This window comes from Acanthaster planci, linkage group LG15, assembly GCF_054643075.1.
Source record: "Acanthaster planci isolate LZ-2023a linkage group LG15, COTS_SCS, whole genome shotgun sequence".
In the NCBI taxonomy this organism is placed as follows: Eukaryota; Metazoa; Echinodermata; class Asteroidea; order Valvatida; family Acanthasteridae; genus Acanthaster; species Acanthaster planci.
The window spans coordinates 1,749,411-1,775,837 of record NC_141791.1 but is presented as its reverse complement, the minus strand read 5'-3'; the positions used below and the strand labels follow the sequence as shown (position 1 = coordinate 1,775,837).

At 43.4% G+C, this 26,427-nt stretch overlaps 1 protein-coding gene across 3 annotated transcripts; it reads right to left on the bottom strand.

Moving 5' to 3' along the window:
* Window positions 1-26,366, bottom strand: LOC110974482 (activating signal cointegrator 1 complex subunit 3-like). Of its 3 annotated transcripts, none has more exons than XM_022226153.2 (44): window positions 26,207-26,366; window positions 25,620-25,794; window positions 25,341-25,419; window positions 24,610-24,913; window positions 24,140-24,395; window positions 23,477-23,588; window positions 23,302-23,357; window positions 22,861-23,003; window positions 22,468-22,606; window positions 21,865-21,990; window positions 21,049-21,249; window positions 20,551-20,691; window positions 19,957-20,121; window positions 19,412-19,660; window positions 16,006-16,140; window positions 15,370-15,561; window positions 14,819-15,043; window positions 14,204-14,323; window positions 13,416-13,667; window positions 12,607-12,786; window positions 11,872-12,097; window positions 11,449-11,702; window positions 10,942-11,110; window positions 10,605-10,696; window positions 10,357-10,485; window positions 9,116-9,201; window positions 8,544-8,710; window positions 8,223-8,368; window positions 7,764-7,884; window positions 7,288-7,430; window positions 6,698-6,835; window positions 6,455-6,575; window positions 6,176-6,308; window positions 5,745-5,870; window positions 5,316-5,427; window positions 4,871-5,005; window positions 4,322-4,377; window positions 4,030-4,198; window positions 3,271-3,422; window positions 2,828-2,957; window positions 2,284-2,395; window positions 1,888-1,982; window positions 1,562-1,727; window positions 1-1,410 (listed from the first exon to the last, which is right to left on the bottom strand). In XM_022226153.2, exons 2-44 carry the CDS (start codon window positions 25,782-25,784, stop codon window positions 1,241-1,243), a joined length of 6,588 nt encoding a protein of 2,195 aa, XP_022081845.2. In that variant the 5' UTR covers window positions 25,785-25,794; window positions 26,207-26,366; the 3' UTR covers window positions 1-1,240. The 3 variants fall into 3 exon arrangements, with proteins under 3 accessions (XP_022081845.2, XP_022081843.2, XP_087002750.1); XM_022226151.2 differs by having other exon boundaries at window positions 26,211-26,366; XM_087146624.1 differs by having other exon boundaries at window positions 25,620-25,786; window positions 26,211-26,366.
* Window positions 26,367-26,427: the final 61 nt, after the last annotated feature.

Genomic DNA, 26,427 nt, shown 5'->3' with positions numbered 1-26,427 from the left:
TTATTTCAACATTATTAAGTTGATATTTATTTGCGTACTGTTCCCATCATTATCAGTTCTGTAGGAATTCAGAGATTTATATCCGATCTCATTATTCCACCATATGATGCTCTGCAGATGAACAAGGAAAAAAAACTTTTGACATCTAAAAAACTGTAGGACTGAGTCAATTCGAATAATTTACAATACGAACGTTCGACCTTCAATTCAATGGAACATATGAAAATTCGGTCATACCAACTGACAGATTCTTGATAAACAAACCATATACTAAATCAGTTGCAATAACGCACTCAATTTTACATTATAATCAATATAATAGCTTCTCAAGTCTAAGGGTATCTCCAGCCATGATCTAACAAGATTTAAGAGATGAACATACTTCTTTCCCTGTTGGAAATTTCTGTTCCTTTTCATTTTTTTTCAATGAATAATTCACTTTTTGAATCATTGTAAGATTTCTGTCGCTTTTCAGTTGAATCTGCCTGAAACAAGCCTCCAACATGCAATTTTTCTCATTTAAAACAAAAGAAATTCTCCCTTTTCGTGAATTTTGCATTTAAATATTCAAATTCGGAAGATAATATTGGAATGTTAGGTTATTGACCGAATATTCGGATATCCAGCACAGCCCTAATAAACTGCCAAAACTAGGTATACTTAGCCCATTTTGTGGTTGAAATATTTTTCTTAACTCACCAAATATTCCCCTTTTCTCCCTCAAAAGTGGTTCATCCATTTATTTTTCAAAACTCTAATTTCTCTTTATTATTTTCAACAACAGGTATTCAACTAATATAACCCTTGAATGCGAACAATTTGAGAATAACTCTACTTTTGAAAGTAAACTTTCTGTACATAGACAAGAAAGCCGTTAGATAAACACATTTTGGCATTTTTTGTTCGGGTGGAAGCAGCAAATAGTAACCAAAAAGACACAGAAAAAAAAATCTTGAATTAATTCCAGAAAGAAAAAAAATGGAAAAGATGGCATCTATTTCATATTTGCATTTCGTAGCATTGGTTGGTACCATGTTCTTTATTACACTGTTGTCACTTTAATGTATTCAGCTGCCATTTTGACAGTAACCATGAGACAACTGGTACCCAGCAGTTATTTGGTGGTCCTAAACAGACTGGATCTGCACAGCCAAGCATCAACTGGTCTTGCACCTTGTCTTCTACTACTACTGTGTAAATGTGGTTGGTAGTAAGTAGAACAGTCGCCAGAGCTTTGAATTCATTCTTGGTAGTGCTCCACCAGTTCGTCTAGTTCCCCGTCTTCCAGCATCACCTCAGTGTTGAACTGTGCAGTGATGTCAGCCTCTTGTACATCGAGGCACACACTGTATTGTTGATCCATGCCCAAGTAGCAGTCACTCATGATATACAAAGCATAGATAACACGACCTGTGACAAAGCCAAAAAAAAAAGGTTTCAAAAGGAGACCCCTGATAACCTACTTCCGAGTGTGCAAGCGAGAAAGTCAGTTATGTAGCTCTTTCTTCTTGCTGAACATACAGATGGTCCAAGAGCTGAGCCCTGCATCTTGAAAGCTTACCTACGGTCTCTGGGGTGTAGAAAGCCAGCTGTACTACATTGCGTGAGCTGACGTAACCGATCCGCTTCAAGGCCAGCAGCTCTTTGCTCTCAAGGTCGCCCAGGACGATGAACCAACCCTCGTGTTTGGACTTGGGGAAGCGGGGGGCATGGCACTTGGTGTCATGCTGAGGTGAAGGAGACAAAAGATAAAGAACCTTGAAGAAAAAGAAACTGTGTACCGTAAGGGTGTAGTCTGGTTAATAAACTACCAAATTACCAAACCTTGAAAAAGGTTATAGTTTAGACTCCACTCCAGCTACCAGTGTAGCCTCTGCTCCAGCCTACCTGACGTTGTCTGTACAGTCTCCTTAGGTCAACCTGTAGCACATATTCCTGGTCGGCATGGACGGGGAGGTAGTCGCTGTCTTTTGGAACGCCAGCTTAGAAATGGACAAGGTAAAAAAGGATCAGAAAAGAAGCAGTGTTTGGAGACTGACTGGAGGAAGGGAAAGAAGACTTATGGGGGGTTGATGGCAAAAATAAGTTTGACAAATTTATACCGTGGATAAAAATGAATTATGTTTGCAACACTATATTTTTTCTTGAACAATCTTCTGAATTCCTTTCCCATTTGTTAAATCTGATTTATAATTTTGGGAATAAGGGAGGTAGTCCTAGGTGAATTTTGTTCCAGGTCTTCTCGAGAAGTTTTAATCAGGGCCCAGTTCCGACTGGTCTTACTGATGTACGTGGTTGGTAGGAGCCTGTCTTCCTCCTCTCCTCCGTCGGCCCACCAGCCACGGACGCTCAGCTTGGGTTCAATCACCGGCAGCCTCTGCAGAACATTCCATATCTGTGAGGGGGTGATACAGCGTGTTTAGGAAGAGGCAAGATAGGCAGGCAGACAGCCCAACAAACCCGTGGCCTGAGTCTTGGACAGACAACCCTACAAAAACCTGTGGCCTGACTTATAGACAGACAGCCTGACAGACCAGCAGACTGAAAAGGCAGTAACATATCAGACCCGTACAGCTTGCTATCAATTTTTTTCAAGACACTGCAAATTTGGGAGTGCAATATTTTACGATGTTGCATGACTCAGTAATACGTATCAGTCATTTTGTCACAAGCCCTAAGTGTCAAGTAAGTGGTGCTGACTAAATACAAGACTGGCCAACGCAGATTGAATTTGCCAGTTTTTATCTTCCATCCATTCAAACATTACCTGTAAACTCTTGTACGTTTTTAGTTAACACTGCAGACCACTTTCCAACAACAGACTCACATCTTCAAGGTGTCCATCGGAGACTTCTGGGGTCAACATCTTCTGCAGGATAGATCTATTTCCTCGACACACTGCAAGGAGCTCTGGCAAGCTTTGGATTGGGGCAGATCTCTTCCCTTTGGAAGGAGGTCTGTCAAATAAGGCAACAAGAAACCACAAATCAACTTTCAGAGTAAAAATGGATTCTGAGCAAGGATCATAAACATTGTGGTGGGGCCAAGGAGGGCACATCACCTGTACTTATTAGTTAACGGGAGCCAATGGTGCACAGTGTGCATGACCAGTTTTCAACTAAATGTGCACAAATCTGCCATATTGACACGGTGAATATCAAGAGTCTATGTGTGACAATATCTAGACTTAAAGATATACACTCGTGCATCTCACTTGCTGCAATCATACAAGCTGACAGTGCGTAAGACGTCCGAATTTTTATTGCTTACTTGAAACAGTGAAGGATGTTGTGCTCTACGTGCGGCAGGGTTAGCAAAGCGCTGTCATGCAGCCAACGTCCTTGCAGCGTCATCTGCACCAGGTTCATGATTCGCAGGGCTGTGGCCAGCCAGCCCTGATCAGCTGAAACATCAATCATTGCCTGCATACACAACAAAGAAATCCATTGAACTTTAAACAAAAACAATGCCCTTCAAGATAATGAACTACTAATCACAGACGCAGCTGCTAATGACACACACACAAATCCCGTAATCACAATAATGCTATCACTGGTCATCTGCAGTGGCCCCCAGTAATGGTGGTGAGTAGTGTGACCACTATTGTACATAGCTACTGTTTTGTGACAGTCGCCATTAAGGGGGCTATCGGGAATGTCCAGTGAAACATCACTATTTATCCATAAAGATTCAAAACATGAAACCTATAAACAAGAAAAGTATGTGAATCAGGTACATTTCGATTTTAACAGTCAAGTCTTAACCCCGACCTCAACGCCAGGATTCTTTTGACCGCGACTGCTGGGCTGCGGTATGCCCAGTATGTAAAGCCGTGTCCAGCAGCAGGCCCACATTGAACCAGCAGCTGCATGATGAATAGAATGTATGTGTGGTATGCACTAATCCTCACACAAAGCCACGGCTGTCGCCATTTACCAGTAATTAAGGGGTTAACAGTAACACCCAACACACACAGTGTTACCATTTTTCACTGACTGCGTACAGCTCCAGTGCCATCTTGGCACGTACTTGCATGATTCGTATGGACTGGTCCAGCACTGATTTCAGATCCGTGGCATAGTCGCTGGAGGGTAAGGGTTGCCTCTCATAGTGGGCCTGCAGCAGGAGGTGTGTCTTGGTGTGAGGGCTGTCGAAGGAGTGAGGGTTGACCTCTAATGGGAGCTTCTTAGCCAGGTCACTGCAGAAAAACAAGGAAAAGTGGGATTTATCGACGGAGAGTGAATGGCAGAAGGAAGATAAATCTCACATTTTGAATTTGAAAATAATGAGAATAGAATCAGTAGATTCAGTAGATTCTGACCTGTTGATTCCGTCTTCATTGTGTCTGACAGGAAGCATCTCATACTCATGGGCGTCCTAAAAAAAAATCAGTTGCGTTATTGTCTCTTCGATGACATTTCCACTAAACTTTAAACTTCTTCTTGGAGACTCAGAAAATGTCCTGAAGGAATCCTGAATAAAGATAGGCTTTAGTTGATAAAACCATGTCAGAAACGGTACAAGACAAAACATGGTGTTTGTTGCATGTGCATGAGAATATATGTTCAACTCTATCCGGTTTGTAAGTGACTTCATTATACACACGGACGCAACACAATTTGCAGGCTCCCATTGGACGATTGCTGAAGTTGCACGTTAACTTCCGGTTCCATGTAAACGGCGATCAATGCATATAACTCTATGTGCTGTGCATGTGCAGTGGACATGGTTTAAACTGAAGTGACGTCACACTTACAAACAGGATTCAAACAAGGATTGAGAAGGAAGGCTACATTCACCAAAAGGGAAGGTTTGTCGTGGAGCAATTCTTGGAATTCAAGAGGATAACGCCTTTATTTGAACAACTCACAGAGAGAATTGTGATGAGGTCAATCAAACTGGTGTCAGGCCCAAGAGTATCTCTGAACATGCGGACTGACTGGTGATGCAGGTAGTAGAAAGAGCAGATACGACCCAGGGTCAGGGGCTCGATGCTACGGTTATCCTGGGAAGAAGGACAAAAATAACGACACAGATTTCCCCTGACATTTTGAAAATATGGATGAGGAGGGCCTGTTGTTTAAACATGCTGGGACATTTCAAAGATTGTCCGAGCTGTGTTGAGAAAATCTGCACATATTTTCGGAACAGGCGTGAAAAAGTTTTAGAAAGTACACGACAACTGTCAGAGGTTTGTAAAAAAGCTTCCACAGTTCTGTTTATACAGCTCCTTTGAAACCGATCACAGCACCACAACATCATGTTTGTTAGTTAAACATACTGAAAACCACTGCCGGGGTTTACTGGCCGCTCACCTCGCCGATAGCCAGGCAGTAACAGTTCTCCAGTTCCAGCAGAGATCTCTCCACAAGGAAGGAGAGGTACTTGTTGATGCTGGTGTGGTCCGTCTCCTCCAACTTGTAGTAACTTCAAAAAAAGACGTTTTAGTATATCTTTATGCCATCCGGCAAAAATAACTGAGATCCAACAGAGTATTCTAAAACAGCAAGTTGACCCAGTAGAGCCAAAAATAGCCGGCAACATATCCGGACACAAAATGGCTTCACATTACAGCAGTGCACAGACAGGCTGCATGTGCTATTAAATAAGGATACCATTTTGTGTCCAGGTTTCCAAAACTCTCTTCGTCTGTGGCTAAGAGTTCATTTCTCTTCACGATCAAGTCACATGATAAGGCTTGATACCTAAGTAACTGCAAGTTCTATCCTGGAAGGTACCGCTACCTGGGATTCATGACAAGCCTTCGGAAGAAATATGTCCAGGTGATGTAGTCCATGGCGTCTTGCTTGGAGGAGATGGTACCGGCGACAATCTCTGCGTTGAGATGCTCAGCCAGCACGTCTAGCAAACTAAAACAGAGAAATGACCTCAAGGAGCGAATCCAAGAACATCCTTGATTGTGTACTTGTTTAATCTAAGCATTTATCAAGCCTAGATCTTATATCACCTGGCCACTTATAAGGATCTGATTTTGGAAGCAAATGAGCAGATTCAAAACAGTGGCTTGGAAGTAAATGATTTGAGGTGCCTGATAAAGAAAATCATGAAGCTATAACACGGAAATGCAGTTCGTTCTCGGAGTGGCAACGTTTTTAAAACCACTGTCAAACTCTGGGAGTTCATCAATTAGTCAGGTACCAGTGAATCCACCTACTTGGACTCGACGGGGAATGGCTCGTACAGGAACTTCTTGTAGAAGTGCTTCTTGATGTCCTGGACGAAGATGACGGCCGTGCCTTGGTCGTCAAACTGGGGTCGCCCAGCTCTGCCCATCATCTGCAGAACATCTGGGGAACAACTGAACTGTTAGTAAATCCCGGCGTTGAATCTGGTTTCATTGTAAGTCATCAAGAGTCACTCATAACTTGTTTAGTCTCAAGTCCCATCATGAGCGATTCGAATGAACTTTGACCACGGCAAAAGGGAGACACACCTGTGATGGGGAAGTCGACGTATCGCTTGGTTTTGCCATCAAAGAACTCTGTCCCCTTGATCACCACAAGATGGGCGGGAAAGTTGACTCCCCAAGCCAGGGTGCTGGTGGCTATCAAAACCTGCACAAGACAAAGGAGGTTTGGGCTAGGAAGATAAGTCAATTTGACGACAATACAAGCAGAAAGGACTCAGGTTTATACAACTTGTCAAAATCAAGGAGCAAATATAAAGACCACCATACCTGTATCTTCTGGTTGACAAAGAGCTCCTCCACAGTCCTACGATCTCTCTCGTGGAGGCCAGCGTGGTGCATACCTATACCGAAGGCTAGACACAACTTGAGGTTGGTGTCCTTGATGCCACTGATGATGTTCTCAATCTAAACAGCAAGGAAGAGGGTGATAAGGTCACGCATCACACAAACGAGACGCCACTAAACAGAAAATCCTGCTCGGCAAAATTCGGTGTAATTGAATCAGTTGAGAACCACTTGAATGCACGATACAATGTTTGTTATTTGGCTGGTAACCTGATTTTTCAGGGCTGATCCAATTTCTGGGCGGGTTATCTGATACATCGACCGTGTGAGGTGGAACCTGGACAGTCTTGGCAAGATTTCTGCTAATTCGGCAACTTGAATACCATTCTACTTTACCGCGTCTTGCATATGTAAAGAAGAAACCTCTGTACTTGTGAGAATCACAAAATTTCGTCACAGGTGGACAGCTGATTTTTGCTATTTTTATTTCCCTGAAACTTAAAAAACTGACCAATGACATGAGCACAAGGTACGTGAATATGTATTAGATGATGAATAATAATGAGCTTCACCTCCGCTTCTTCGATGTGAAGCCACTGCTTGGGGTTGTCCTCTGCAGCAAGGAATGCGATCAGGTCAAGAGCTGTCAGTCGGGTCTGTCGTCTTGAAGAGACGAAGATCAGAGTAGGCTTGGTAGGAGAGTGGGTTCGTATTGCTGCACAGGAAGATGAAAAATAACTGCTGCAGTTTTGGACTCGACACAACCGACTGCTAAGTTTTTGTGGGCCAAACCTTAAACATTATTTCTGCATTACTTCGTACAGGCTTAGCAATAATCTTTAAGTCAAGATAAACGACAGGCAGCAATGCTTCTTTTCTTCTCATACAGCTGGTTGACCAAGACAGCTTGACAATAATCACCTCATCTGCAGTATACCACAGTAAAGGACTCACTCTGAACTGATACTCCTAGATTTGCCAAAGCTAAGACAATGTCGATATTGCTCAACACTCCCCCCTCCCCAATGAGTGGTCTCGTATAGCACACCTTGGAATGTGGGCTTATTCATGGTGGCCATCCGTGGGCAGTAATGTTTCCCCGGAAAGCCCTGAATGTGGACCTCTAGTGGCACAGGACGCACTGACGGACGGAAGTTGAAGAGGCCGTTCTGTTTATCATAGAGGAAAACAATTGAAATTATTCAAATAATTAAAATTATTCATCACTTTTTGAAACAGCAAGTCTACTGTGCGTGGATTTAATACAAGAAAAATTATAAATGATAGCTGCTTTCCACGACGAATTTATCACATTCTCTGGCTGAAGTTCAAATATTTAAATATCTGACAATTATCAAAAGTGTTGCCTTCTTTTGTATTCCACTGCAACTCATTTCTGATTGTTAAAAAACTAAAAAGTACTGAACATTCAGTAATCAAGTAAATATATGAAATATTGAAATACAGTATACAGAACTGCCTTACTCAGAATTGGACAATTACAAACCTGTTTGATTCCCAGCCAGTCTGCCAGGTCTCTAGCATTAGCAAGCGCTGTGGACAAGCCGATTACTCGTAGGGGTTTCTCTGTGTGAGACGAGATGAAGTTGGTCCTGGAGACGATGACCTCTAGGACAGGACCACGCTCATCCCCTGGGGAAATGAGCCAAAGTGGGCAGTGGACGAGTGAAATGAAAGACTGTAAATCTGACAGTATTGCAACAAATGAAGGTTTGCTGCTAAATGACGCAGAAATTCCAGCAGTGTTACAGGTTTGAGTCGCCAGTCCTAGGATATAAAAGGCACCTCCCCCTACAAAGTAACTTACCCAACAAGTGGATCTCGTCAATCACCAATAACGACACGGCCTTGACATATTTTCTGGTCTGCCAGCTCCGACTGACACCATCCCATTTCTCCGGGGTGGTGACGATTACATCTGCACCGCCGATGGCCTTGATGTCTGGCATCACGTCTCCTGTCAGTTCAATGACACTGTAATGTGGAAAAGTGCAGATCGTCAGCCATTTCAACTTTCCTAACCCTCCGTTAACCCTAACCCTCCTCAATCCTCCAACAGGTGAAGGATTCAGGAGGGTTAGGGTTAAGCAAAGACCCATTTTATTTAGCACGACTGATTAGCAGCCAAAACATGGTGTGACACATACTACTTATGACCTGACTTTCAAATATTTTTGTGAAGCAACAGTTTTAATTTTACAGGCTCTGTCAGTTAGACCAAATTTAAACTTGATTTCAAATTCCCTGCAAATACAAATTAAGATCAAATTCTAGTCTGACATCACTGGAACATTAATTTCATCCAAACTTTACACTTTAAACAGACTCCTCCTTTTTTCATGATGAGAAGTAAAACATTAAAGTGCAATAGAATATTACTTCTTGCCCAATTTCTGCTGAAGTCGAACCTTCCAGTCATCAATTCTCTCTCTGACAAGAGCCTTCAATGGAGCAATGTAGACCACCTATCAGAGAAAAAGAATGGATTCGTCAAATAGTGCCATTCTTTATTGATGAGTACACCTCATCATTTTGAATCAAATATCATCCTGAATCATTCTGCATTGATTCTGTATTATTCTACACCACTCTGTGCCAATCTGTATCATCCTGTGCCACTCTGTATCATTCTGTATCATTCTGTGCCACTCTGTGTCATTCTGTGCCATTCTGTGTCATTCTGTGTCCTTCTGTGTCATTCTGTGTCCTTCTGTGTCATTCTGTATCATTCTGTATCATTCTGTGCCACTCTGTGCCAATCTGTATCATTCTGTGCCACTCTGTATCATTCTGTCATTCCGTGTCATTCTGTGCCACTCTGTATCATTGTGTGCCACTCTGTGCCATTCTGTGCCACTCTGTATCATTCCGTGCCATTCTGTACCACTCTGTATCATTCCGTGCCATTCTGTATCATTGTGTGCCACTCTGTGCCATTCTGTATCATTGTGTGCCACTCTGTGCCATTCTGTATCATTGTGTGCCACTCTGTGCCATTCTGTATCATTGTGTGCCACTCTGTGCCACTCTGTATCATTCTGTGCCAATCTGTGTCATTCTGTGCCACTCTGTATCATTCTGTGCCATTCTAAGTCATTGTGTATCATTGTGTGTCAGTCTGTAGCATTCTGTGCCACTCTGTGTCATTCTGTGCCACTCTGTATCATTCTGTGCAGTTTTGTGTCATTCTGTGCCCCTCTGTATCATTCTGTGCCATTCTGTATCATTCTGTGCTACTCTGTGTCATTCTGTGCCACTCTGTGTCATTCTGTGCCATTCTGTATCATTCTGTGCCACTCTGTATCATTCTGTGCCACTCTGTGTCATTCTGTGCCATTCTGTATCATTCTGTGCCACTCTGTATCATTCTGTGCTACTCTGTATCATTCTGTGCCACTCTGTTTCATTCTGTGCCACTCTGTATCATTCTGTGTCATTCTGTGCCATTCTGTGTCATTCTGTATCATTCTGTGCTACTCTGTATCATTCTGTGCCACTCTGTGTCATTCTGTGTCATTATGTTTCATTTTTTACCATTTTATATAATTTTGTACCATTCTCCATCATTTAGTAGAATGCTGCAGTATTTCACATCATTTTCAACCATTCATGTCAGTTACCTTCATGCCTGGCTGTTCATTGAAGACTCTAAACATGGCAATTTCAGCCGCTATGGTCTTGCCTGAGCCAGTTGGAGCTCCAAGAAGGACATTTTGGTTTGTGTGATACAGAGTATGGAATATCTGGGTCTGGAAAAATGAAGGACAGCAGCATCAAAATAATGAAACAAAATCAAAATGCTCAGAGAAAACCAGAGCCACAAGTAAAACCAGAAACAAACTTGCTGTGATGATAAAGTGTAGCTTACCTGAATAGGGTTGAAGTGGGTAAAACTGTAAAGGGTCTCGTATTCTGGCCTGCCTAGCGCAGTGATGGGCAACGGTATTAGATCAAGAAGAGCTGGAATTCAAGACGGAAATTGAAAAAATTACAATTATTTTCAAATTCAACTTGACTTGTTCTCACAGTAAGCCTCCTGTGCAGAATTTGACCTACGCATGTTCATCAAAAACTGTGTTCATGTCCTGAACTACAATTCAAGGCAGGGTTAGGGTAAGGGTTAGAGGTGTGCTCTAGGTCCGTAAACCCAATCTTCAGCTCAGCAAGACGCCGAGTCGTAGTCTGATTTTTAGTCTTCATCTTACATGTGTGAGGCGGGTGTCTCTCTGGCAGGATGAGATGCTGGAAGGAGATGGGAAAGATGGTCTCGGATCCCAGCCAGCGATCCGACATGGCCTTGATGTAATACTGGCTGGGCAAAGGCTCAAAGATTGGGATGGTGAACACTAGACCTTGAGGCTCTCGGGACAAAACCTGGGTAGTGGAGAAACCAACGGGAAGCCATCCAATGTAAAGTTTCCTGAAAACTAATTAGCATGGGGTTGAGTTTGACTGTCGAGTACATGTACAGATTTCGCTGTCATAACGATGTATGTTCACAGTACTGCGCTCAGTCTTGTCCAACAGTTTGCTAAAACATGCACAAGCCTTATTCGGGTGGAACTTCAGAGCAAAATATGTATCCTTCGTAAGTGATACTAAACTTCTGTTTCCAAGTTTAGGCACCGGCGGCGGAATGATTTTTGAAGTGGGGAGTATGTAACAATGGTGGTAAACATATATGAGAAAATGTCAGCCATTTTGAGAGACACCTGTTTCTTATGGAGAAGGAAGTACTCCGAGTGGTAGATGTGATTGTTGTCAGGGTCCTCCACCCAGATCCACCAGGACTCTGAGGCCGTGCCGTGGACACGGTCACTCCACCGGAAGGCCGGGGTGATGGTCAGTCGGACACGCAGGATGGTGCGTGTGATTGGCTGAATGGTGGCCTCAAGCTCAATGCAAGGCAGCTGGTTGACGCATTGCTTGACCTTGTCGCCCATGGCCACATGATGGATGAGGTGACCTTTCAGAAAAAACAGAAGGAAGACAAGAACAAAATTTGGATGAAATTTTTTTAATTGTAATCAGGGTACATGAAAATTGCTCTTGGCCGATGCGAGTGTGATACATGTCACGACTGCAGCTTTGAATTTCCTGACAAAGCCACAAAAATAGGTCAGTAAATCTCTCACCAATCTCGGAGGCACGCATCTCCCGCAGCTTGTCGATGGTCAGCTTGCGGTTCTCGAGCTTGCGTTGAACCTCTTGAGACAGCTGAGGGAACTGACGCAGGGGACTCTCAAAGGACCAGAGGCGGCGGTCCACCATCTTGGACAGGGTCAAGAGCTGAGAGGCCATCAGGGGCCAGCCCTTGCGCAGCGTGATCTCAAAGAGGGCTCGAATGATGCGGGCTGAATTCTGTTCCGGTGTTGTACAAAAGCTGGATGAGTTTCACATCATGTTAACACTATGTTTTTGCCTTTCACTAATGTGGTGTTATTGACACTGCATGCACGCTCAAAGTTTTCCAAGATCATTGAACTTTGACCATATGACCTCTGACAATGCTTGAATATAATTTAAATACTCAGATACACACAAACAGGCTGTGTTCCACATCAAGATATATTTAACAGCAAAAGCCAATTACAAACACATCGCGGATACTGACCGCTATGAAAAATTGGACTTCAGTCTGCAACAGATCTCTGCAGAGTCACAATGTGGCTAAGGCTGTGTCTCCCTCAACTTGCTGATGATGCTACAGGTAAACACAGTTTCTCTGGAAAGTGGTAAGCAGCCTGTAGCCAGTGGCTTCCATAAATGCACGCATTATTTTCAGCCCTAGCCACAACTTTTGACACAGGGCTATCTTCATATGTTCTTGCAACTGGCTAAATGGCCCTGCACTGCGAGCCATGTCTTACCTGGGCCACGTAGGCCAGATCCGACACTAGGGAGAAGCTATCCACAAATCCTCGCGAGATGTAGGTCTGCAGGAGGATGTTGACCTTACCGTGGGCGTTCTCAACCCCTCCCACTGCGGGCATACAGCAACTCCCATCTGAATGGTGGGATTCCAGCTCCTTGATTTCATCCTCACGAACCTGAGATCAGCCGTTTGACAACCAGAGATGATACATGAATTCTTACAAACAATCTCAGATGTGTCCACTTCAAGTGGGAGACTGCTGACTTAGAGCTAGCCAGGACAGTGATGGTTTGAAGTTCCTTTTAGGTCAATTTTTTTCCAAACAAAGTGAAGTAACAGTGACATTGGACAGTTTCCCCAGATATTTTGTTTGTGTCTGTAAATACGTTTGAAAGTTTAGCCTGTTTCTTAATGGCTCTGCACATGAACCATTGAAGGCGCACTTCAGGTTCATCACCAAATGTGACCCGCTCCGTAGAAGTGAGGCATAACATTGAATTGAATTTGACAGACTAAACCAAGCTTTCTGTGGATGTATCACTCATTTCGGCATCCTGATCAAAATGGATATTGTGAGGTTGAAAAGCGTTCAGCACTTCAGTTGATTTCCAGAGCGTAAGATTCAGTAAAAGGCTTGTAATTTAAAATTGGTGACTTACAACCCATTATTCGCAGAGCACGGCACAAATGTGAGCAGGGGGATTGGGCTTATCGGGCTAGAGAAAAAAAGTGTTCCATTCAAGATTATTCCTCATCCAAGCATGAAAGAAATCTGTCTAGGAAGAAAAATTCATGGAAGCTGACCTTAATCTGTTGGAATTCCTGTGCCTGAGAGACCATGCTGAAGACGCCTGATTCCGTCATCAGCGGTTTCAGGTGTTGATTGAAGGTCTCGATGGTGGCGTACTTGATGTAGAAATGGCTGGCAATGCGGCCCAGGTCTGTGGAGTGGAAGTCACCCGCAGCCTGGTTGAAACGGATCATTTGGGCCTTGTCCAGTGCCCGGCCGGCCTTGACAATAAGCTCCTTGCGGTAGATCTCAAGATTAGGGTCATTCTGATGGCAGAAAATATTTGATTCAAAAATCAGCAAATGGGTTTAATCATACATGCCTTACAACATCATAAGAAACCGTTTGTTCCTGGCTCCCTGTCATATATTGCCATATGTAGACTATGGGTTACCAGTGAAGTGACACTCTCAGTAGGTTAGCCCTGGATAGCCAACTACGCCAGTCCATCCCTCGTCAACTAGTACGTTTCTCTAAGTGAAATAAACTACCATAATTCTTTATCAAATATTCTCAGCATGACAGCACAGTCAGTGTACAGGTAGATTTGTTTAGTTATTGATGAGCTGTGCAGGACATTACAGTACATAGGATCTCACCCTGTCCCAGAATTTCAATCAAAATAATGTGCAATAAGATTGGCTGAAAGAGGGTATTTAAAATTTTCTTCAATGCGATCCCTTTTTTAAGCATGTGTTTATCTTTCAACAAATTCTGAACGTATCAAGTTATTAAATGGGTCTAGTTTGTTCAGTGTGTTAGTCCAATATCGATGGTATCTGGTTTCCATGGTAACTCCAACCTCCTTGCTCTTGTAGTTGATGCCATAGGCTAGTGGGTTCAGATGCATCCTGACATAGAGGTAGGTGTAGCTCAGCCATCGCACGGCCTCCTCCACATTGCTGACGGTGCCGAGAGCAATCTGGAAACCAAACAAGAAGTCAATGCCAGTCGATCCTTTCTGCTCTAACGATCTAAAAAATCTAAATTACTTTGCATTTACAGGTATTTGAACCTGTAAATGCAAAATGATCAATTGCCATCCCCAACTTTTAACATTGATGGCTTTGCATAATTAGCACACTTATGGAAGTAACAGTTCAAGACTAGAATTTGGAGGGGGAAGAAGGAACTTTAGAACAATGACCAAAATTCAGGAACTTCTCCAAAAACGCCATCAACAGCAAAGGTACTTCTGGTTAATGCTTTACTGAGATCAGCATTTAAACTAACTTCTTTCAGATAAGTTGCAGCGGACTTGGCATTAATCTCAAAATCTTTATTTCGGCATTGATATCATTCCAAAGAGTACACCTTAATAGTGGAAGGCAATATCCTTCAGGTCCCATATCCCCTCTCCTATTCTCCCCCCCACCCCAACAAAATTGCGGGAAGCCTCGGTATTTATCATACTCACCTCCGCATTGAGATTGTCCTCCAGGCTCTCAATGAACTGGCTCTCAATGGGGTTCTGTCTGGTCATCAGCGACAGGTAGTGGGTCAGCTTGTCATGGCTGGTGATAATGATGCCCTCCCCGTGGTCATCATACTGCGGCCGGCCGGCCCGGCCGAAGATCTGCATGACGTCCAGGATGCCTAGGTCTCGGAACGCACCCTTGTTGGCATCATACAGTTGGGTGCCCTGCTCATATGACATAAAACAGTGTGAGAGTGGTGCTAGGAGGGTGGTACCAGTCTAACTGTCACCACTACTTCAGGTATTATATCAAATTTTTGCTTATTTGCAATATCTTATTCTTTTAATAAAGTGTAAAAATGTAGAAAAACCTGCAAGTTTGAAGCTTTAAAAATTGGAAGGGGGTACAAAATTCCTGAAATCTGGGAAATCTGGAGAAATCACACAATGGTTTGATTCTTGCATTTTTGCTATTTATTAGGGGCCAAACTCCCTGGAAGCTTCCCCAACGCCACTTTAAATCTGCTTGCAATGCCCCCTGCACCTCATACCTTGATAATGACGGCATGAGCCGGCAGGTTGACACCCCAGGCTAGCGTAGCCGTGCACACCAGCACCCTGATGTGACCCTCTCGGAAGCACCTCTCCACCAGGGTACGGTCCTGCCTCAGCATGCCAGCATGATGGATGGAGAAGCCGTCAGGGAACAGCTCTCTCAGCTGCTTGTTGCGAGATTTGGAAACCTGGAGGAAGTGAGATCACGAAAAAGAAACCAAAAAATGGTAAAAATGACTGAGGCCAAAAGAGTAGGATGTTAAACTCTTGAGGTAAGCAAAAAATTGAGTGATAGGATGACAGGAAAGGTATTTGCTTGGAGAGGCAAAAACTGCAAAATTTCAACACAGGATATAATGGATAAAGAAAACAACAGTAAAAGGGGTGTAAATATATGCAGAATTCTGGAAGCTGGAGGTAACAGATTCAAAAATTTTCTTTTGAAGACACGCACTTACTTGAGGCAAAGCCACAGAATAACGTTTTGTTCCCCAAAAATAAAAGTTCCAGACCAGGTTTAACAATAGGGTGCTCTGTACCTAGACCAGTTTTTACTCAAAGTACATTTTTATCACAATAATTTGTAAGCCACCTTTCTCAACGATTTACAGAATGGCTCTTTCTGCACCAACCTGCTTTTCCGCACTTCCAAAAGCCGAAGTCTGGTCCGGCCGGAACATCAGACTGTCTCCCTGTGCCTTGGCGATGTCGCGGAGTGACTGCGCTGTGGTGACGGTGGCATTGCGAGCGTGTACAAACACCATGACCTTGCAAAATTTAATGAAAAATTGCATGTGCTCTTAACGTACTGTGCAAAAGTTTTTTCTGGGTTTACAAATATAATAGCTTAGATTAAATGAGTCCACAGCATTTGACTTTTTGACTTCATTGATTCACTATTGACTCATACACTTAGCCATTCAAAATTGCCATTCATGCATCACAGCATCTAGGTTGGGTCTGAGTCAAACAGACCTAAAAAGTAAAAATTAAATCAGGCTAGGAATGTGCTGCAAAAATGTATCAAAATCTTGTCGCAGACAGCACGCATTAAATGACGGATGTGAAAGTGATTCATTAACAACTGTGAGATGCAACTCCTTGATAGCTGCTATGGAAATGTTTACTTTCCTGTCCATGTACATGACAAAAGGCAAGCTCCCCTAAACAAAACATTTCCTTTTAACGTAGGTCGGAACTCGCAGAAATTGTGTGGGAGAATCTCCAGAAGTCATCCTCTGAGTAGCACAAATATAGGCAGGATGAGAGAGATCAGCTCATACGTAAAAAGCACCTGTTAGGGAGTGCCTTCAGTTCCTTATCACTGTAGAAATCAAGCCAGCATCTTTGATGGTTTCCAATGTGGAGGAAGTCACCACATCACACCAGCAGTCAACAGCAAGCCAAAAGAACAACATGGGAGTCAGACAATGACCTTTTTTGTGCATTTATTTATTTATTTAACCATCTTTAAAGAGGGTAGCCCAGGGGTGCTTGGACTGTCCTCCTGCAAGGAATGTGGAATCTATTGAGTCTTCTTTGGCTACATCAGTATACCTGAAATCAACGAGGCATACCTCACCTTGATGACTGTTTCTCAAGGGCTATTTCTTGCAGACTACTCTCAAGTTTAGCATCCCTCAAGGTGGGGTTTAGAGGTGAAAAAAAACACACCGGAGTCAGCGGAAAACAGAAAGGGGAACAACAGGAAAAGAAATAAAGACATTCTGGTCTGTCTTGGACTTTATTTTGTGTGAAGTGAGCTGTGATAAACTGGAGACAAACAGATAGACTAGTGTGTATCAAGACATGATTGTATGTAAGTGCCATGCCTTGAGTAAAATCGCAATCAATGGCTCGATCGTTTTTTTTTTCAAGGGTTGTGAAAATTTCCGGCTACGTTAATACCCTGCTTTTAATTTAAAATGAAGACAAGTTCATATCTTTGACACAGGGCATTGTCAACAGGGTGCTTTCTTTTGGAAATACTGTAGATTCTGGCTGCATGTCAAGTCCTGAATCTAATTAATATGAAGGAGAGAATTGGCACTGATTAATCTGTTTAGATCTAATAAAGAAATTTTGGCAGTCGAATCTGAGTCCAACAATAATATAGAGCAGAAAATTACATCAGGCAAATTGACGTGCTCGGGTAAAGTGAGCAAAAAGCTCATTAAAAATGACATACATTAATTGACAGATGGGAAACTAATCCACCAACCGAGAGATGGCGCTTAAACAAACTTCACTGTCTCATCAAAGCGTCGTGTAATTTCCTGAGTTGAAATCTGGCACGCTCCACTTGATGAAGCTTTTCTTCTTCTGTTTTAACGTGGACTGGGACTCAGAAATTGCAAGGGAGAATATCCGTTGCCACAATCTCCTAAAAAGGATGCAGCGAGTAGTGAGCATTACATCTACGCTGAGAGAGAGGCTTGCAAAGACAAACAAGACTCCAGAGGGAGCTGTCAGACTACATTATCTCACTGTGGAAATTGAGCCAATAGCTTTAACAATTGTGGCGTGAAAGAAAAAACTAAGAATCACGACACGCTTAACCCAAAGAGCAGAGAGCAGTCAGTAACAAACTAAAAACCTAGAATATGGAAAATGAGGTTCTCTCATGCGAGTGCACTGTGATTGTTAGTTACAATTTACAATTAACGACTGAATTTGAGTATATGAACATAGTACAGCATTCAAGCACCTGTCAAAAAACAGAAAAGAAAACTGGACAAGATGTTTTCACCAGGAGTTTGAACTTTGCCGCTGTGACTGAACTCTACAAGTATGACTACTGCAGACAGGCCTGAATTCATCAGTGAGGAGGAGTCAGCTCTCAGGGGGCACCATCCATTCCTGATTTTTACCCTGATTCTCCAGGCTCTGACCATCGTCTTGTTGGCGGTCTTGAATCTCTTGGGCCTTCTTGTGCTTCGTCGTGCCAGCAGGGCGCAAGAAACCAACTACACATACCTGGCCTCACTGACTGTTTCAGATCTCTTTGTAGGGATTCTGAATGGCACGATGAACCTGACGCAGACTGCTGCTCACGGGTGGGTGCTGGGGGATTTTGCATGTGCGTATCTTTCGGGAATCGCGGCACCCACGTTTTACATGATGAGCATCTGCTCGTTACTTCTCTTGACTGTCGACCGCTTCATCGCAATCGTCTGTCCGCTGCGATATCGCAGTCTGATGACACTGCAAAGGTCAAGGGTCATTGTGACCTCTGCCTGGATAACCTTTTGTGTTGTGAACGTAATTTTGTTTGGAATATGCTCAACGTCAGCAATTTCAGAGCAGACTGGTCTCTGTGAATATGACGTGCCCCACATTTTCGAGTATGTGACAGCTTTCACTGTTACGGTCACACTCCCGCTGATCTTGGTGCTATACTTGTACATTCTTCGAGTTGCTCGGCACCATGCCCGACGTATCGCTGCCCACAATCAAATCGGAAACGTTCAGGAGGGGCGGAGCCCCCAGCAGCCAATCAGCACCAAGTCTGCTACAACGGTGTTCATCATCACCACTACCCTGTGTCTCTGCTGGATGCCAGGTCTCGTGTTACACCTGCTCAGACTGATTGGGGTTCAACCGGGGTCTGGAATCACGACCATCGTGTACACCATCTTCTTAAGCAACGGGTGGCTCAACGTTGTTATCTATTACTGGCGGAACAGGGAGCTTCGTCAAGTGTTCCACAACCTCCTGCATTCTAGCTGTGGCTGAAATCTTGGACTAATTAACTAATGTAATTTGATTGGTCAACAGCTGTCACATGCAAATATTCTAAACTCTGCCATCACTATTGCTTACAAACAGTTAGATGATAGTTAAAAAATTTGTAACAAATGAAACATTTGTTTACTGATCTCACTTGTAATTCATTCAGAATCTTAAAGAAAACAATTACTAATGTAACTGAACACAGTGAAATTGGCTCAGTCAAGGTGAATTTTCTAAGAAGTGTGGATAATGTTATTTTTATAAAGGTTGGGGGGGGCAAATTACATGTACAATGGGACAACCCACCTGGTGACCTTCGTTGATCATCTCTCGAGCTTTCTCATAGCATACATAGTCCATGTCTTGTCTTTGCTGGAAGACGTTCGTGGCCTTGATGCCAATGAACGTCTGGCCCAAGGGCACAGGGCGGAACCGTCCATCAAAAAAGAAGAGGCCTACATAGGGGTTGACGTTCAGGAAACGTGACACGTCGATGTAGTTGGGTAAGGTGGCAGACAGGCCAACGATACGGATCATGCTTTGTGAAGACTCGACCTTGGGCAAAACGATCAAAACGGATATCTGGATCAGCAAATTCTCATGCAAAGTTAAAACTGGCAGGGTACCAGTCACAAGCAACACACACATCAGAAATTTTCAGATGGTAGACAGTTTTCGCTGAGCTAACTAAATTTCTAAGCTAACCAGCCCTATGACAGTGGCCCCTAGGCTGTTGAGAGGCCTAACATATTTAACCCTGAAATGCCAACAGCTTTGACCGCTCCACAGAACTCAAGTCAATTTTGAAGTTAGCAATCTGCTAACTCATAACCAGACCCCTCCTTCCATACCTGTCTCAGTGTCCGAGCCACCAGGCTTTCAATGACAGCGCCTCTGTCCTCATGAAGCAGGTGCACCTCGTCAATAATCAGAAGCTTCACCAGCTGCGTCAGGGCAATGTCTCCAGTGCTCTTCCTGGTCACCACGTCCCACTTCTCTGGTGTCGTTACAAGCATCTAGAGGGGTTTGCCAACGACGATATCAAGAAAAATGAAAGCCTCAAATTGAGGTCAGAGAATACAGAAGGCAAGTCAGCTTAACTCCCGCAAGAGGTCACACAGCAAACTTGATCAAACTATTTGCTGTTGAATGCATTGTCATGGCAACATTTCAAATACTCAGCACAATAGGAAACTGCATCGTGGCAGGTTATTAGCACACTAGCAAGAGTCTCTATGGTAAATCAGTTTTGCAGAATAAAAAGCAAAAATAAGCACTAAAAAGGTGGGTTTCCTTACGCAGATATGCAAATTTTTCTTTCGTTGCAATTTATAAACAAACATACAAATATGCTCTGCAACAGAATTTGTGTGCCAGTCACTACAGCGATGTGCTGGTGACTTTGAGTTGAGGTCATAGTTACGGACTGCGACTTGACCGATTACCTGTGTTTTGGCAATCTCTGACTTTGTGAGCTGCATGTCGCCTGTCAGCTCCTTCACAGCGATACCAAGGGGGGCCAGCCGACCCCCAAAGTTCCTGACCATTTCTGCTGCCAGGGCTTTCATTGGGGCTACGTAGATGATCTGACCAAGCAACAAGCAAAACAAAAAACCAGTCAGAGAGGATAAATTTCAATCATCCTGGATAGAAGATGCACTGGAATAACACTGACGTTGAAACCAACTGATATTTTCTGTCACTTGACAACACAATTCCAAATAGGAAGACTGTAACTTATGAAGACAAAAAATGTGAATTAGACTTTCAAGACAAATCCTCAGCAAGGTCTTTCTTCAGAAATCACTCAGTTTTTCCGTAACTACGAACTAAAAAATTAGGCGTTTTTCTTGTACCGATGACATATAAAAGCAAAGGATGCAAGACTCTCAAACAAGGTCTGTCTGCCCGTCTGGAGCTGTAAGCCGGGTCTGGTTCCCCACCTTAAACTCATCCTTCTTGATGACTCCCTGGTCGAGGTGCTGCTTTAGTTCATGCAAGATAGTCAGCATGGCTATGTTGGTCTTTCCTGCCCCGGTGGGCGCACAAATCAAGAGGTTGTCGTTGCTGTGGTAGGCTGTGTCAAAGACCACGGACTGGATGCAGTTGAGACGGTGCGTCTCACGGAAGGCGGTCTGACCAATCTTGGATGGTGACAAAGACAGAAGTCAGTGTAAGGATGGAGGGAAAACAGGGCAAGCTCCAATCACACACATGGTCAGTGGAACACCTTGGACAAACCCATTGAAATGCATTATTGTCAGTGAGCTACGGGCACCTAGATACACGATCAGCAAGAAACTTGCAGGACACTGCATCACCCTGCACCACCCTGCATCACCCCGCATCATCCTGCATCACCCCGCATCATCCTGCATCACCCCGCATCATCCTGCATCACCCCGCATCATCCTGCATCACCCCGCATCATCCTGCATCACCCCGCATCATCCTGCATCACTCCGCATCACCCAGCATCACTCCGCATCACTCTGCATCACCCAGCATTAACCCGCATCATCCTGCATCACCCCGCATCATCCTGCATCACCCCGTAGCACCCCGCATCACCCCTACCATCTCTTCCCTTTCACATGGTCTTGATTTCAGAGGCAACTGCACCCTTCCAATGTTATTCATGTCTTTTGGTGGAGGGCATTCTACAATATTTATCCTGAACACAAAACTGGAGACTACAGTTCTCGACCACCATTTAAACTAGAGCGCTGTTTGACACCGGCAGACTGCTACGAACTCACTTCGTCCAGGTCTGAGATGGCCACGCGGTGCTGTCCCACAGAGGTTGGGGCAGCTTGGGACGGTGGTATTGTCACTTCCTCATACATCTTGATGTTCTTCCGCTCAAATCCTTCGGGTAACATCACCTTTATTTGAGGCATAAAAGAGACGTATCTATTGGTTGATTCACAAACAGTTTGGGGACTTGCAAGGGAAGGTTTTAAAGACCGAAACTCAAATAATGACAACATTACTGCTAAACTGTACAAAAGGCAGTCAAGGTTGTAAGATAAAAACTTGTTCACAAAAGCTTCTTTGACTTTATGCATTTTTAGAGTTTTGGGAAAAAAGGACTGACAGAAACACATCAAACTGTATTTTTGTAAGCTTTGCTATTTAGTTTGACCACAAATAGTCCAGTACATCAGAATATTTGACAAATAAAAAGGAGTAAGTCCCATCCAAAACTCTGCAGGCCTTGATCAAAGTTTCCAGAAAAGGCCAAACATTGCAACATTGGTCACAATTGTTGTCATCGCTTTTGAGAATAAAAATTACTCGGCTGTATTTGTCTCTGTGTGGTTTGTTTGTCCATCTGGGTAGATTCTAATGTGAGAACATACCTTCGCTGCTCCTGCAAATGCTGATGTTTTCTGGGCTTCGGCCAGGGCGTCATATACATTGGGATAGGCAGCCTTTGGGGCACCCGACGTCCGCTTGGTTAGTATAGGCGCCACGCTGGCGTTCATTAATGCACGCTCCCTGAGATTTCAAAACAAAAATTGTCGACTAATTGGACTATCAACCTGTTTGCAGAACTTTAATTAAAGTTACAGGATTCTTAGTTGAGACCCTAGCTTGTGGAGCCATCAATAATTAGTAAGCTAGCTTGCTTTTTAAGTATGCTCATCTTGTAGATTGCCTTGCTTGATTTCAGTTTGCTATTTGTTTCAATATTTTTTACCACAAATAGTCCTGGACAACGCTTTGAAAAAGATTCCACTTCCAACATTTACCTCTGCATCCTGAGGTACTGTGGGTCAAAGAAAGGTTCATTGCTGATCCCCTTCCCTGGGGCACTGTTTCCCCTAGCCTCCTGTCTGGCTATTCTCTTCTCTTCCTTCCTTAGCTGTTTGTTCAGCTCCTTCTCTTGCTCTGACTGGAAACGTGAAAAAAAAGAGAAAACGAAACTGCAATATTCCCGGCAGTCCGTGAATTTTTTTCCAGATGGTAGAAAGTTCGGATAATTGTTCGTTGTACTGTTATCATTTTGTTGAAAAGAGAAAAACATGAAAGAAGAAACAAAACAACAAATTTGGTCAGGTGTTTCGTTTTATTAATTTTATTGGCCACCGACAGTACTAAATGTGTCAAAATCTAGCACCAAATTTTGCAGCATTTAGTAAGGCGAAGCTGCAAAAACAGTTTTCAGAATGATTTGGATATTTCCCCATTACCTGAATGATCACCTGACTTCCGTAAACATTCCTGGCCTGACGTTCTTTCTTGCCCTCTGAAAAGAAATCAGAAAAACAAGATGATTAACACTGTACACTTTTTGAAATGATTTCTGTCATGGAATTGGTCAGTTGAGAAATGCATTTGACTATGGACTGTCAGAAAGTTCATTACCTGCGATAATCTGTGACATTTGGTTGCGGCTGGCTGCTTGCACTAGTTGTGAACGGTTCGTCAGTAGTCTTTCAATCAGCTCAAAACAATCAAACCCCAACAAGTCAAACAACTGCAAAATTAGGAGGAAAAAAGTGGCATCATTTTAATCTGTGCGTAACATGTTCCAATCAGCTGCTTGGAGTAAATATTTTGCTTGGCATAAAACAGGTTACGGACCAAAATGTCATGCAATTTACATTCAGTTATTCATTGACTCGTTCTTTGATAGTTTTTGCTCCGAAACATTTCCGGAAAGCTCCGTGTATTTGTCGAGTAGTATTTTCTAAGCAGCTTGATGAAACAAGCTCAAGGCTAGACATTGACAAGAATATAATAGATAACCAGTGCTCTGAATTATGTGATTGCCAAGCATTCGGTAAATGAGTACCTTCTTCAGGGCAAGTTGTGAAATGAATTTGCTTGCCGGAAAAAGGTACTCAGTTACCAAACACTCGGCAATCACATATTTCAGAGCACTGGTTATATATTATATTCTTGTCAGTATTCTGATCACGGTGCTACGCAGCCCTTTCATAGGTCAAGGCTAGACATGCCAGGTAGCAAAATGAGCACATGAGCTGGCGGTTTGCAGCCTAAGAAATGTCTGGATTTCTCACCGACCTCATTCTGAAGTTCATCATTGCTCTTTCCTGACGTCAGATCGCCGAGAAGCTTTGCAACCAGCGAGTCGATGCTCATCCCCAATGGGGTGCCACCCCGCCCAAACTGGTCCTCGATCTGCTTCCTCAGCCATCCCAGATTCATGGACTTCTTGTTGGCATTGGTTTCTTGATGCTTGCCACTCGGACGGGCTGCTACAGCAGCACTGTAACCAAATTTCAGGATCGGTTCTTCTGTTTCCTCTTCCGATTCCGAACTGTCCAACAATGAAAAAATCTATGTTTGAATAGTGAAAGTACAAAGCAGCCTTAAACAGAAATGTGATCAAACGCTGCATTGTAGACAGACAGAAAGACCAAATGCACTAAGATACTGTCATTATGAGGATGAGGATTTGAGGATCAATAAAATGTATAGAGAACCATAACCTTCAGCTACACTGGGCTCAATTTCATGGCTCAATTTCTAACCTGTCGTCTCCCACATCCAAGTTCCTTGGGGTGAAGGAGAATGAGATCTTTTGTCCAAATTCCTCCATCTCAGACTCTTCCCCTGCCATCAACCTGTCCAGGTCCTCCCCCGCACCCAGGGGAAGCAGGCCCACCAGAGAACGGATGGCCTTGTGGGCCTGGACTCCTGTGGTGGATGGGAAGGGGCCGATGGCCGCATGGAGCTCGGCGGTTCGGCGGTGGGTCAGCTCCTCGCCGTCCTTGAGCTTGGTGAAGAGAAGGACGGCAGTGGACTCGACGAGGGCCATAGGGGCATCACTTCCGACTTTCGGGAGGAGGGAGGATAAAGTGAAGATGAGGAGAGAAAGGAAAAAGGATAAGGATTTCAACAATGCAATAAGGCGATAGTGGAATAACTCTGTGGGGCGACGCTTGCTCGATCTGTCTTCTCTGCTGTTGCCTGTTCCAATTCCAGCTTAACAAACTATTCATTGGGCCATCTGTGCCTGCTTGTTGAAGAAAACTTCTCTCAATTTCTCTAGGGTTGTCCATCCTACATTTCACTTTCTGTAGTCTCCTACACAATCAGTCACGACGCTGTAACTTGAGGTTTCTGGCTTGATCCAGAGGTTAAAAAAAGAATATAGTTTTATTGGAGTTGATCCACAGAATGATGGGTAAACAGGCAGGTGGGCACTGGGCAGACATGATCAGAACCCTAACCCTACCCACATCTGTAGCCCAAAGCTCACCCATTTCTCGTGTGACATGAATCAACTCGTGGAGTTTGCTGGATACTTCAGCCTTGTGATGGCCACAGTGCGTTTGGATCTGGAAATGAGACAGTACAAACCTTGTATCTGAGGTTGAGTAAATGAGTCAAAACATAATCAGGCTTTCTGGCTTGCAAATTGCTTTGAAATGTCTCCATTTCAAAAGTGAGTTTCTGCGACCCACATTTGAAGTCTTGATTCAAATGCTCACTCAACTATCTTGTTTTGGGTATTGTTTGCATTTTTATGGACTGCTACCTCATGATTTAGCTTGGTCCACGTCAGGCCTTGCCTGGCCTGTCGCTCCGACCTCAGGGACTGCTTCTTCTGCAAGCTGACATTGCCGAGGCTTGAGCTGTCTGTAACCTCTGCTGTCACATCCGAGAAGGCACGAATTGAGCCTGTTAGCCTTGGAAGAGACATATCTTCCAATCTGCAAATTGGAAATTTATCAAAGGGTGTCAAAATGTCATTTCATCACCTTGGCCCTTTAATTAAGTTTTATTCAAATTTAAAATAGTTTATAGGCCTAACCTTTTTCACAATTTTACTTAAGCATCTTTTTTGGTGAGGCCTAACCTTCCTACACAGCCTAGATTATTTTAGAAGTTAAAATAATGGAATAAGTAAAATTTATTTTTTGTTGAAAACACAAAAGTGTTAAAAGAATCTTAAATGAATATACACAATAGCCATACTGTATCACAGATTTTATCAAAAACTCTTTGTGAGTGTGGGAGGGGCAGCTTTTTGCTCCACCCCCATTGGAGGTTACATACATCAGTGGCAGAGATGGAACATGATCAAGCCAGAGGCTAACTTTTTTCATTTTTTAATTTGAATACCTACTACTAAGCCTCAGCCCAAGAGGAGTCAAATGTATGTACAGACTTCAATAGTTGCTGTTACACATGCCGTAACAATTTCAAGTTCATTGTCGCTGACGGGGAATCCCGAATAGAAGAAACTACACTCCCTTGCGACGTGTTGTGAAATGGAAATGTTAAACCAGCAGAAAAATTGATTGAGCGCCCTCTACTGTTTCATGACCGCAACAGGTTTTCAG